This window comes from Anser cygnoides, chromosome 23 (assembly GCF_040182565.1).
Source record: "Anser cygnoides isolate HZ-2024a breed goose chromosome 23, Taihu_goose_T2T_genome, whole genome shotgun sequence".
NCBI classification, from domain to species: domain Eukaryota; kingdom Metazoa; phylum Chordata; class Aves; order Anseriformes; family Anatidae; genus Anser; species Anser cygnoides.
In genome coordinates this window covers 3,431,441-3,444,329 of record NC_089895.1, presented here as the reverse complement: position 1 = coordinate 3,444,329, position 12,889 = coordinate 3,431,441, and the positions used below count along the sequence as shown (strand labels likewise).

Sequence of the window (12,889 nt, the reverse complement as noted above, 5' to 3'; positions counted from 1 at the left end):
TGTCGCTAAATTCTGCATCTGTTTAAGGGCAAACGGGTTTTAACCACCATGCTAAATTTACAATACAATCCCTAAAAGCATGTGCAGTAAATAGCACTTGCAAACCAACAATTTAATCAGACTGTCCTCAAACAGACACTGGGTTTTAGGACTCCGGATTTCTTGTATGAATAAAACTTGAATCAGAGTGATGAGTCCTCCTGCTGACAAAGTTTTATCAGAATAACTTACTGTCCATCAGCCTCCAGTTCAATAACGGATCATACACAAAGGCTTCAAGCACAGCCATGACACTGTCCTTATGTTCACGCAGGACTTCCATCACTGTGTGACAGGTGATTCTGTAATTGCCATCAAGGCCTGTCACCTTCAGAAAAGAAAGAAGTGAATCAACCATGCTGCTTTGTTTGCTATACAACTCCAACCCTATTTTTCAGGGAGCAGGGAACAGCTTCTGCTTTGAATTGAAATTCTCTTCTGCCATTCTCTGTTCGTTAGGAGAACACGATACATGTTCATTATCCTCTGTGCTCCCTTCTGCCATCAAGATGATCGTTGTAAAGTACCATGCTACTGGCTGCGTTTGGTTGACACAAATAGCTGTTTGAAATAAGGAAACTGAGGAAGGCCTGAGAAACTGGATTTTTTTTTTTTAATCTTTTTTTCATCAATGAAAAAGCTGCTTTCCACAGTAACGTATTGTGAAGTCCACAGGAGATACTTTAACTTACAGAAAATGCAGCTGAAATATTAACACCTCTCCTTTGTGCAGGACTGGAGAGGTTTAACCCACAACAGTAAATACAGAAAAAAAAAAGATAAATTGGTGCCACCTTCCCGAGGAATAATTCCTTTCATATTAAAGAGGGGATGTATACCTCCATAGCATTTGTCAGCATCCTCGTTAACCTAAACGGAATCTTCTCAGGGAACTTCTCTCTTGTCATTGCAACCTACACACATGATAGAGAATTAATAAATCAGTAGCAAACATATTATTTAAGAATTAATAAACACTTTTCTTCTTGCTTCAACCCCAAAGGTTGTATTACAAACAGAAAATAAGTCCCAGCATTGTTCTTGAGTTTCAACAAATTCTGTGGAGAAGCTGGATAATTAGCTAGGTAACAAGGAAAACCTAAACATGTGCCCATGTTGCTACTGTTAAGCAACAGACTAGACTGCCTATCATCAGCTTAAACTGCTCCAAAAAATTTTATGGAAAATGATGCTAGCACTTCCTTACTTGTTCTACAGTGGTTAGCTAATCACCAAGACACGCCTCTGAGATAGAGTATCTACTATTTTTATTTTGACTGTAGGTAAAGTGAAGCTCAAAAAAGAGCCAAACAGCTTGCCCAGGACCACTCTCCAAGGCCAGTTTGTCCTGGCTTATAGATTTCTGTTCCACCAGAAAATGTGAAATATTACTAAAATTTATGTTCAAATATAAAGGTTTACCTCAAAACAGTCCCCAAAGTCGATATGCAGGATCTTTCCACTCAGTCTGTCTAACATCAGATTGGAAGGGTGTCTTTGATGAAGGAATAGGAGAAAAAGCAGAGTGACAGATCATTAAGAAAAAAAACACAGAGTAAATCACAGCTCCAGTCTGAAATGATATTTATCTTCATGAATGAGAACAGCCAGTGACAGCTTTCTTGTCTGAGATCTTCAATCTCAGGGTGAACAGAAAAGCTTCCTGACAGTGCGTCTATCACATTATTTTTGTAATTACTTCTCAGGAGTTAGAGACTGTCTCACCATGGAAGATAAACAACTCACTGGACCAGAGCCATCAGTACAATTCTTGAATATGAACATCTACTTTTCAGTTAGGATAAGTTCTACTTGTTTTATGCTTTTTCATTTTTTTCAGTATAGAAATATGTAATGAATTATGTTAGAGGTGAAGTAATGCAAATTGGATACCACCAGAAGAGAAGAGAAGAGAATCAATCTTCACTAAGAGAAACAAAGATGCTGTTATTCATGTCGACTTATTCCAATTTTGTTTTAATCCAATTTTCAAAGGTTTAAAATTTCATTATATAAGTCTTTCAGTTCAAAATTTCATTGTAAGTCTTTAAGTTCAGGAATAAAAGCTTATTCATGAAAGCATTTGAGGATTTAGCTGTTTTTGCACTACAGACCTTGATTCTAAACTATTGTCCTCAGGAATATTTTGGAAATTATGCATCCCCCTTTTGACAGTAAATCACATACTAAATCCAATGTTTGTTCATTTTATTTTTTCCATTTGACAAATTGTTTAAAGTACGTACTTCAATCCAGAAAACATCTGCACTGCAGATCAGAAAAAAAACATAATCTTAAGTAATACTCAAAGCCAACATCAACTTTCATTTGTTTTCAGTCTAGAGCAGCCTTTGAGGAGTAATTATGGGGAATTCATGTGTCTATGACAGCTGCTGTGAACACACATGGCACTGGAGGTTCCTGCTTCACAGAATGAATACCCATCAAGCAAAACAGGCTGCAAAATAAGTAGTGTATTGAATCCATTTGGAGGGGGAATCAGAAGACCTCTGCCACTAAATGCTTCTTGAATTTCTTTTTGCTACTTCAGAGAATAAGAACTGATGCTTGATCATAGCGTGCCCTTCCTCCTCAGAAATCTGGGTGTATATAAGCAGTTGTAACAGCTATCACGCACAAAAAAAATGCAACGTCACATGCATAAAGCACACACAAGCACAAAGATTGGTGGCAAGAGTCAACACTATTTCCGTTTTATAGGAAGTATGGAGAAAGATTTCCCATTCTATAACTGAAAGGTAAAGCCAAAACTAGAACTTGTGGCTCTTGATGTAATCCTGCGTGTATTCCTCTCAGAACAGAAAAAAAAAAAGCTCTTATCTATACTCAAGAAACATAAACCCTACAACACTGTAGTGTTGAAAATAATGGCAGCACAATTAGGTCTTGAAAGATGGTGTCATTACAACTCAGCAATATCCACACTGAAAGATGTTATCATAAGAACAGATCCAAGGAACAAATTGAGAAGCCTACGCAGTCTTTGCTTTTATTTAAAAGAAACCTTTGCAATTACACTCACCTGTCCCCGAGGCCCAAAATGTACCCAACCATTGACATCACAGCTAGTGAACGAGTGTAGTTTGTTCTTCTGTCAAACCACACCTACAGAGACAAAAAAGAAAAAGCCAGTCATGCACATTGTGTGTTTCAGCTTGTATTTTAAACTCATACATTAACCACTGCATTTTGCACAAAGCTGAACTGTGATATATTTAGGTTTCAATACACTCCGTAGCTTGATGGGGTTCAAACATACTGTGGCCTTGAATTAGATGTCTAAGCCATTATGATAATATATCCCAGGGCTCCTGCTTATCTCTCCCCATACACAGCAGACGAAACTTCATTCTCCAGTCTTGTGCTTTCGACCACACTCTGGCAGTCATTGTGATCTGAGTCCTATAAGGCCTCTTGTCAGGGGACACACATTCTGCAGTGATTCATCCGGAGTTTATGATGTGTAAATACACCCACCTCTCACACATTCTGCAGAGAAGGTAATTTCTTATAATGCTGATTGCCAAACACAAGTGATTGCATGTGCTGAACTAACCTCTGAGCTTGGACTTTTCAACCACAGCAGTTTGGCTAGGTCATCACCAGCTGTGTTATTGACAGCATGTTCAAATACTTCTACTTTCTGCATCAAAGTCAGGTGGTCATAATCTGGAGCCATCTATAATTAAGAAGTGACATTCAGTAACTGAAAAAAATCATTCAGTAATCCCTAGCTATACTATAAGAAACATAGTAAGCACGAATAATTTCAAGATAAACTTGATAAAATTATTTGTAGACTGACCAGTATGTTCCCAAAATAGTATGACTACCCAACAGTGAAGAATTCATTTGAAATGGGACAACAAGTGATTTAGCATCCACAAAATAGTCCATAGCCATATTTAATTAAAATACTACTGATGTAAATGTTTTGAAAAACATTTTCCAAATACGTCTTCTGGGCTGGCACACACTTTCCTTTTTGGCAAGCAACTCCAACCTTTCTAGTAATGTTCTGTTTCTCCAGTCTGTCTAATTTTGGCTCTGTTTCTTAGTCACAATGTTTGTAAATGCCAGCAACATGGCACCTTCTATAAAGGCATATCATATTAATGCAAAACTCCAAACACATTTTAGTCACCAGATGGTAACAACTTGTGGTCACTGCTAAAACACAAAAGGAGAAAAAGTTGCATTGATGGCCAATTTCACTTTTTGTGTAGCATTTTAGAACTCTTATCTGATATTCTTGCATTTATTACTGGTACCAACAACAAATCAGAAAACAGGTAAAATATGAAAGACATGTGCACCATTATTCTTCACTTACACGCTGGGGTCCTAAAAGAATGTACCAAAAAATCTGCTAGCTTTGCCCCTTACCCTCAGCATGATGCGATGTTCAATGTTGAGCAGGATCTTTTTCTTCTCTCTGTAGTCTCGGATGAGGGCATGCAACGTGTCACAGTGGGGAACCCAACCTATCAAGCCTGAATTTGTTGACAGTGGAATAACAGCATATCTCTGGATGCTACAGGAAAAAATGGGGAATCAGAGCTCAAATTGTTGTATGCTACCAGTTGCTACATTTCTACATGTTCTTCTTTCTGAAACAGACCTGGAACATCCAAATGGATGGCTTATGTGGCTTTCACTGAAAGATTGCTTTCAGAAGGTACATGTTATGTCACCCACAATGACCTATAATTTGCACGTGAGGTTCGGTATGTTCATGGTTGAAAGAGTGTACAGAATTGCAGCCAGTGATTATTCACCAAGCTATTTAGTGACTACAAAAAAAAAATCCTTGTCAGAAAGACTGCTCTTAGGCTCCCTAAGGCAGACCTCAAGCTATCTTGAATTAGGGGTTCTCTTAAAGACGACAACAATTCACAAGATGCAACTTGAATTAAAGAAAACAAACTCCCTCAAAATACATTTCCTCCAAATTTGATTTCTACAAATGTGCACTTTGTGTGCTCAGATCACCTTAGTTACAAGATTTTCTATTTCATCGCAAACCATCTGGTTGTGCCAAGGGTTCCTTGGAAACTATATTTGTTGGATGTCACTTGTTCATAAGCACATTCAGTGATTATCCTAACACATACCTGAGGTTTTTACGAAGAGAAGTTGGGTCATTTGCTAGCAGAGTGTTGACCAACCCAAAAAGTTGCATCACTCTTTCATCTTGGCGAAGGTCTTCATGACCTTTCAGAAGGAATACAAACTCATGCCCATTGCTTCCTGCAGAAGAATTAATAGGCAAAAGTTTATCCTTGTTGAACAAACACAGAAGAGTAAACAGAAGTGCACCCAACAACTGAGAAATCTGGCAGTCAGACTGACCAGACTACTAAGAAACGCATCCATGGAATGGAAAAGTTGGAGAAGTTTTACCTGATATATATATATATATATATATATATATATATATATATACACACACACACAAACACAGAGTACAACCTAAAAGCAACACTTGTTTAAATATCAGAATAACAAAGTGAAAACTGCTACCTCTTACCCATTAACGTTAGTTTCCTGGGCCGCTGCTTGGAGGTGATGACCTGCAGTGAGGGTGCAATGGACTGGATGCGGATGATGGGTTGGTTGGGATCATACGTTCCTGGCACTGCCAATTCCAGATCCCGGCACATTAAGAGTTTTGGAGACACATACTGTAGTTCCAAAGAAGTGAGCTACCAAAACCAAATGAAATATAATCCCCCTAAGCATTTCAGTTAAAACTCATTTAAACATCTGAAGAGTTCATGCTGGCAAGGGGCCTAGAACAGTTCAAAGTCAGCTGTCAATACTTCAGTGCTGTGTAAGCTGCAAGTTTGCTGTTTATGCAGCTTCTGAGCAAATCACATGCAGTTATTCCCAGAATACTGAATCTGAATATTTCAAATAAACAGAAAACATGAAACAGACTTATATTGACAAGTTGCACTGTAAGGCCCACAACAGAACTGTACCTCTCCGCTCACCTGAGGCAGCTGCTTTGAGATACGCCTGAACACATGGTAATAGAGATCCCAAGCCTGGGTTAGGTCCTTGACATTTCCTGATTTCATGTACTTCCTGCACCATTCCTGAGCTTCCATTAGATCTCTGCCATAGGCCTAGGGTGGAAGTGAAAAACAAGAAAAACATTTCTACAGACTACAGTGGAACAGGTGGAGACCAGTTAATACCAACATAGAGCATCACAGTCTATTTTCAAATTGCATTACAAATACTTGACCCCACATTTTTATACCATGTTGGAATTAAAGATCCTGAAATTCCCAGATCTAAGACAGGTGTTGAGTTTTTGAGGCAAAGTTACTCACAAATACACTTCACAATAGGAGGCAACTGAATAGAATCTCCCTTTAACAGCAGACTCACAAGCTCAAATGAATTCCTTTTGCTGACTTGAGAGAGGTCATGTCTACCATCCACGTTAGTGGTTATCACAAAGCAAAGCAGACTGGAGTTAGAAGAGTTAACTGCAAAGCAGTTATGTTTTCCAAACATCACCAGACACCCAGCTGACATAATACTCCAAAGATATTTGACTAAATATCTGCACTGTTATACCCATGTAATACCACAGTCACCAGGAATCATACAGATCCAGAAACAAACAAAAATAATGAAATCTGCAGCTAACATAATCAGGCTCAGCCTTCCCCTTTCTATTAGATTGCAGTGGTTCTTGGAACTCATCTGGGGCAGGTGGATGTCCTACCTAATTTTGAGGGCAAACAGAAGTTTATTTGCTGATACCTGATTGAAGGACGTCTCTTTTAAAGTCTGAGGCCCGCGCTCCATCATTGCATGTAGTGGTTCCAGCACCTCAAACATTCCCTTGACATTCCTTTCTCCAAAGTATAGGCGAGATGCTTCTTCCAACCCTTCATGCCACATCTCATGCCATAGGATAGCTACTCGGATTAGCTCTTCGCTCACCTGTTTTGGGACAGAAAAAACAGATTAAATACTCAAAAAACCCACTATGAATGTATGCTAACTTAATAATGAAAAACTACTTTCTTTTCTAGTGGTTATGAAATATTTGTTGCTGTCAGCTAGAGGGAGCTACAAATACTCCCACAATTCTGCTATACCTCTCTGTCCAAGAAGCTCATCAGGCTTTTCTCACTGCATTTGTTGCCTTTTAAATTTTGTATATATTTGTGTAACATGGCCTGAAAGCATTACTTTTCATTTATTCATAGAAAGTTTTAGCAATTGAATTAAATCACTCTTTCCATGCTATGCTTGTTTTGTTTCCACTTTTCATTAAGTAAAAATACCTTTTTGTGAAGCAAGGATTCTTCATCTATTCCATCTCTATTTGTAAGGAGACAGAAGATCTCAGTGTCTGAATATTATGGCTCTTTCTATATTAAATTATTCTCGTTAATTTATATTAATACTAAAAGTACTTCCAAATTAAGAAAAAACAAAACAAAACCTCTACTTGAACAAAATGAACATTGAAGAATCATTTCTGTGTTGTATCCGAAACACAATACATCTCACTGTACACTAAGCACTCACCATCATTGCCTGCTGTACCAGAGTGTTACTGTGCTCACACATGTTTTTCAAGATCTTATTTGCAGCGTTGTGGCGAGCAGTGGTTGTGGATTTAGAGGCCACAGTCAAAGGATAGATCAAAGCCTACAAGAGATATCAACCAATTGCATTTTAGAACCATACAGAAAAGATTCATAAATGGAAAGATTAGCAAAACACTAATAGCAGTCTTAGAGGCGGACAAGAGAAAGTAATCTTGCTTCTTGAGAGAGATGATAGGAACTTGCTATTTGACATCTTCCAACCTGAAAAGCTCAGAAGACTGATTTTCTGAATAGCAGAATGACTTTAAGAGCCTGTATTAAACAGGAAGAACAGAAAATTGCCTTTAGCATTTTGTGATTTTCCACACCGTGGGAAGAATTCAGATAAATCATCTCTGGAGCAGCCTCTTAATAGTCACTTAATTAGATTAGATTTAAGAAGGTGATCTGCGCTATCCAATTTTCTATCAGAAGGAGAGAAGTTGCCCTGCTGCATGGCACATCTACCTATTATTTCCATTTTTATTTGAAGAGGGATGAGGTGAAATAGTCCCTCAGAACTGCAACAGCCCCAATTCTCACCTGCTGTGACTTCCACTGCAGGTATCTAGACTCAGTGAAATAGAATATACAGAAAATGCCTTCATTGGCTACGAGTCTATGGAAACTCATCCTCTAAGCCAAAGCTTACCTGGGGATGGTACCGTCCAATATCTGTGAGGAGCTGGTGAATGAGACGTCCTACTAATGGTCGAGGTGTGTCAATTCTTGCAATGAGCTGAGGGATAACCTAATGGTAAAGATAAGCAAAAACAAGCATCCCTGTCATCTCGTGTGTTCAGTTCACAGGCTGTTCTTCCATCTGCCAGAGACCTCACAGTCTTTAAAGGAGATAGAGGCCCATCATTCATTTTTGAGATAGAGGATAACACAGCAGAATTCCAACCAGCATCAGAAATGCAGAACAGCTCAGTGAGATGACAAGCGTCATGCAAAACTATTATAGGAGTGATACGGAAGTAAGATGTGTCTTGGAAGTGCAATGTTCAAATAAGAAACTAAGTCATTTTTACAAGACTCATTCTAGAAATTCGTCGTGAAATAGACTCACTGTCTGGATTACAGAGCAGCAGTGTTGTTTTATACTTGATCACCACTGGACACGTATCATTTTCAATTTTAGAATCTTCACTCCCATTCCTATGCACTAGTCTACGTATAGATACAAAAATGAATGCAAGAATGTTTCTCCTGTCTCTATTCAAGATGCTTGTTAATTCAGTTACAAATTGTATTGCAAACACACTGCTCTAGCCACTCACCTACAGAATTATTTAGCAAAAAATCATGATGCCTAACATGTAACAGATCCCCAAGCTCCTGCTAAAACTGTGATTTGCCTTAGTGCTTTGTGTTCCTTACCTGCAGCCAAGTATCTATTTGGATTGCCTTGACTCCTTCAACCAAAGCCTCGTTCACATCAGGCCAGTGACCATAATCAAACCACAGAGTAAGGACCCTGAAAAGAAGAAACATATTCATTAGGAATGAAACAACAAAAATAACCAAGCATTCCAGTCAAATAACTTCAGACCCATTTACAAGAAACTCCTCTTCCAAGAACCAAGCACTGGTAGGAGGACAAAGGCTCATCCACCTAACTTGTATTTGCTTGGACTAAGCATTCACTTAGTTTAGCCACAATATAAGCAGCAGAAACGGATTCTACCTATTCTTAAACCATGTGCCTTTATCAGCTACATTTCATTTCCTTTTATTACATACCTGAGAGTGTCTTGTAGGTTGTTTCCTCGAGACAGAGATATGGATCGGAAGAAACCCTGGACAGCAGGGACTGTGTACATCAAGAGGGTCTTAGATAAATCCTTTTGGAATGAAAATTGCTGCATTAGTTCTACACAGGAATATCAATCCACAGGAATCCTAAAAGTGGAAACAAATCTAATCCACGTTATAGCTGACTTCTGCTTATACTCCTCACAGGACATGCTGCTCCTGAAGTTTATTTTTGCTTGACAAAATATATTCACATTGATCTGTATTTATATAGAACTTTCAGCATGGGAGGGAACATACTGTGAAATGTTTTTATACTTCAGTTTTTTGGCAAAACTATGGTCAGCAAAGAAGGCTAAAAGCTACAACTCTGCTATAACTGGTAAGTAAAAGTCTGTCACAAAGGGCTCAGACAGGAGAACTTGTTAAAGCACATTCCATCACCTAGGATAGCCTTCCATGCCTTTGCTCTTCGTTCACAGCTAACTTATGGTCATTTGCACTTTTAGTCCTCTTCCCCTATGACTGACTTAACCTGAACTTCCTCGCTTTTGCTGTAGCTATGAGCATATATACACAGACAACGTCCACAAACCAAACCTACATAGTAGCTTTCTCCCCACCATAAACCTTTCTCATTTCTGAGAAATAAGTAACAATCTCTTAAGGTAAACAGGGAAGATGAATACCTCAGTGACTTTCTTCTGCACTGGAGATGGGATGGGACTGTTCTCTGTGCTCTCTGCATCACTCTCACTGTTGCTGCCCTCGGTGTTGGCGCTGGTGATGCTGGCTCCACTGGCATGACGTAGTTTCTTTTTCTCATCTCTGGCCTGGTTCTGATGTTTATAGTGAAGCACTGCTTCAAAGTTCATCACTGCCCAGGCATGCCAGGCCTGCCAAGAGGAGAGAAGAACTTCAACAAAAATCATAAGGATGATGAAACCCTTTCTACAACCTGTACTTTCTAATTATTAGAGATAATAATCCAACCTTTCTGAGTCCACAGATGAGCAGTAAGTAATGCCCTGCAGACAACACGATGTTTTGCTTTCTCTAATCACTTGTAATTTTAATTGCCTTATTATCCTAACATCACAGTGAGTTCTTGGCTAAGAACTTCATGTTGGACATTGCAGCATCAAAGGAGCAAAAATTAAATCAGATTACATTCCCATGCTCCTTAATTTTTCAAAGCTTAAAATGAATAATATGCTAGGACTAGGGGAGGTGTAATGAGAAGAGATACAGGAGATTGCTGCCCCAAAGATCTGGCATCAAATGTTAATTCACAACCCTGAAATCAAAGGCTCTTTGGAGAATTAGTGACAAGGGTCCTTTCCTAGTTCAAGTACACTGAGTGATAAATACAAGATAAATGTTTTTCATTTAGAATATCCTTCCTCCTACACGGTTAACTGACAGGAGAGAAAGTCCCTAAAGGAGGGGTAGAAACTGAACTGGGGCCTAGTTGTACCAGCCAGATAAAATTCTAAACAAGGATCTCATAATTGCATACTTGTTTTTTATATCCTACCCAGAGTAACAAGGCAGATGGTTACAGGCCATCTTCCTTTCTTATGTTATTGGATGTGATCAGATTCACTGATCTCCCTGCAACTGTGCCTGGAACCTTTTTCCTTACTGACCTTGTACCAGTTGCGATCATGCTCTGTTGCAGCACTGTAGTATTGTAAGACTTTGGGGATGGTACTCTCATTAATGCCTTGCAGGTTCAGCTGCCACTCACCCAGTTTCAGGAAACACCTGGTTAAGCAAAGGGATTATTGACTCAGAACCTAGAATGAAAACAAAGTCTGCTGGTTTAAGAGGCAGACTTCTTATCCAAAGTTGGAAAGGTATTTTGTGTGGTAAACCCACTCAGTGGGCCTCTTCTACACAGTGAGCGTATGCGTTAACACGTAAGGTTCAAAACATCTACACCCTGCTTGTAAGCGTGGAGCTAAGTAGGTATTGGTTTCACTTCTAGGAAGCAAGGTAAGGATCAAACTTCGGTCCCCAGTTATAAAATGCATTTCAGAACTAACTAGCAAAAGCATCAAAAGACTTAATTAGTAATGATAAAAGGCACACAGCATATGTGCTGTCTAGCTATACTTATCACCACATGAACTAGAATTCTAGAGAGAACACCCACCATCCAGCCAGTGGAAACAGACTGAATGCTCTTCCCCCAGGCCAGAACCCCCCATTAAGTCATCCCCCCCCAGAGGAAAGAAAAACAACATATTTTCACTGCAGTAGGGTGTGGCTGTGAAGGTCTGTGCAAGGTTTAATACTTTGCTCCTTCAGACTAAATATCACAGTTACACAGCTGTCCTTTCTATACTCTGAGTTTTCCAGCAAGCCTTGTGCAAGAAAAATAACTCATTACTAACGTGTCTTCCAGGATAGTTAGTCTGAAAAAGCTAAGATGATGCTATTATCAGGTTTCCATTCTCATAAAATTAAATTAAGTGCATGCATCCCTTAAAAATGATAAAAAAAATCCAATCTGTTCAGTAGTGAACACTATGCAATTTCTTCTTTAAATTGGAAACAACAGATCCGGTAACCCCAGGCTCATGGAGGAAAACAGAGCTTATGAGATGTATTTTTAATACAACAATATTTTAAGAGACAATCACACACTGGGCACCGAATGCCCAAAGCACTGCTGTTGTACTAAGGGCACACACTGCCAAGCAGAGATCTGTCAGGCATGCGGGAAGCGTTTCTTTCCTACTGACTGGATCTCCTGAAAAAAGAAAGATGAGAGCTATGCCTTCTGTCAGTGAGCCACAGTGCTGGAAAAAACACAAGTGGCTGCCAGGGACAAATATGAGCTTGTTTACACTGATGTATCATAATAACGCTTACAGAAATTATGAGGTAAATAATGATGTGTACCAAAGGGGTTTTTACCATCTAAATGAGAAATCCCCCATTCCTCTTAATTACAGAAGGGGCCTTGTCTGAAACCTATCATCTGCATGGACCCTGCAACCTCAGGAAGAACATCGGTGTCGCCATACAGCTAAAGGGTCTCCAAGGACCAAGTGCTGACCGTGCCATGAGCTTGTGGAGTTCCTGCTTGTGCTGCTGGTCCTCAGTCGCAATAGCGTGCTGTGCCTGCTGCTGCATTGTCTGTACGAAGAGCTGCATGTGCTGGAACGCATCAATCTGTAATCGGATGATGGTTGTGGTAAGGACCGTGGGGGTTAAATAAAAATTCACAAGAGAAAGACAAGGTGGAAATAAGACTTCACTGAATGCAAAAAATACAGTTGTTTCCTTTCAAAGCCTTTTAACCATTTATATACCACTAGAATCAATTTATACTAGGTCTGTTGTGCCTAATAAATGAGTTCCTGAGAAGCCTATCTGTAATATGTTATGGCTTGGAGAAGACAATTTGAGAAAATACTGCCTAAAGGAAAATTTGCAGCTTC

The 12,889-nt window shown here is 39.2% G+C and overlaps 1 protein-coding gene across 4 annotated transcripts in view; it reads right to left on the bottom strand.

Moving 5' to 3' along the window:
* Nucleotides 1-12,889, bottom strand: part of MTOR (mechanistic target of rapamycin kinase) — a 65,770-nt gene that overhangs the window by 3,599 nt on the left and 49,282 nt on the right. For all 4 annotated transcript variants that reach the window (XM_066982066.1, XM_066982067.1, XM_048067426.2 and 1 more), the window contains 17 exons: nucleotides 12,505-12,620; nucleotides 11,087-11,204; nucleotides 10,127-10,333; nucleotides 9,426-9,526; nucleotides 9,063-9,159; nucleotides 8,332-8,430; nucleotides 7,618-7,740; nucleotides 6,841-7,023; nucleotides 6,057-6,191; nucleotides 5,591-5,765; nucleotides 5,175-5,310; nucleotides 4,447-4,594; nucleotides 3,617-3,739; nucleotides 3,083-3,165; nucleotides 1,462-1,534; nucleotides 879-953; nucleotides 232-367 (listed from right to left, as the gene is read on the bottom strand). In XM_066982066.1, the coding sequence (XP_066838167.1) occupies nucleotides 232-367; nucleotides 879-953; nucleotides 1,462-1,534; nucleotides 3,083-3,165; nucleotides 3,617-3,739; nucleotides 4,447-4,594; nucleotides 5,175-5,310; nucleotides 5,591-5,765; nucleotides 6,057-6,191; nucleotides 6,841-7,023; nucleotides 7,618-7,740; nucleotides 8,332-8,430; nucleotides 9,063-9,159; nucleotides 9,426-9,526; nucleotides 10,127-10,333; nucleotides 11,087-11,204; nucleotides 12,505-12,620 (2,128 nt within the window). The remainder of the gene's footprint in view (nucleotides 1-231; nucleotides 368-878; nucleotides 954-1,461; nucleotides 1,535-3,082; nucleotides 3,166-3,616; nucleotides 3,740-4,446; nucleotides 4,595-5,174; nucleotides 5,311-5,590; nucleotides 5,766-6,056; nucleotides 6,192-6,840; nucleotides 7,024-7,617; nucleotides 7,741-8,331; nucleotides 8,431-9,062; nucleotides 9,160-9,425; nucleotides 9,527-10,126; nucleotides 10,334-11,086; nucleotides 11,205-12,504; nucleotides 12,621-12,889) is intronic.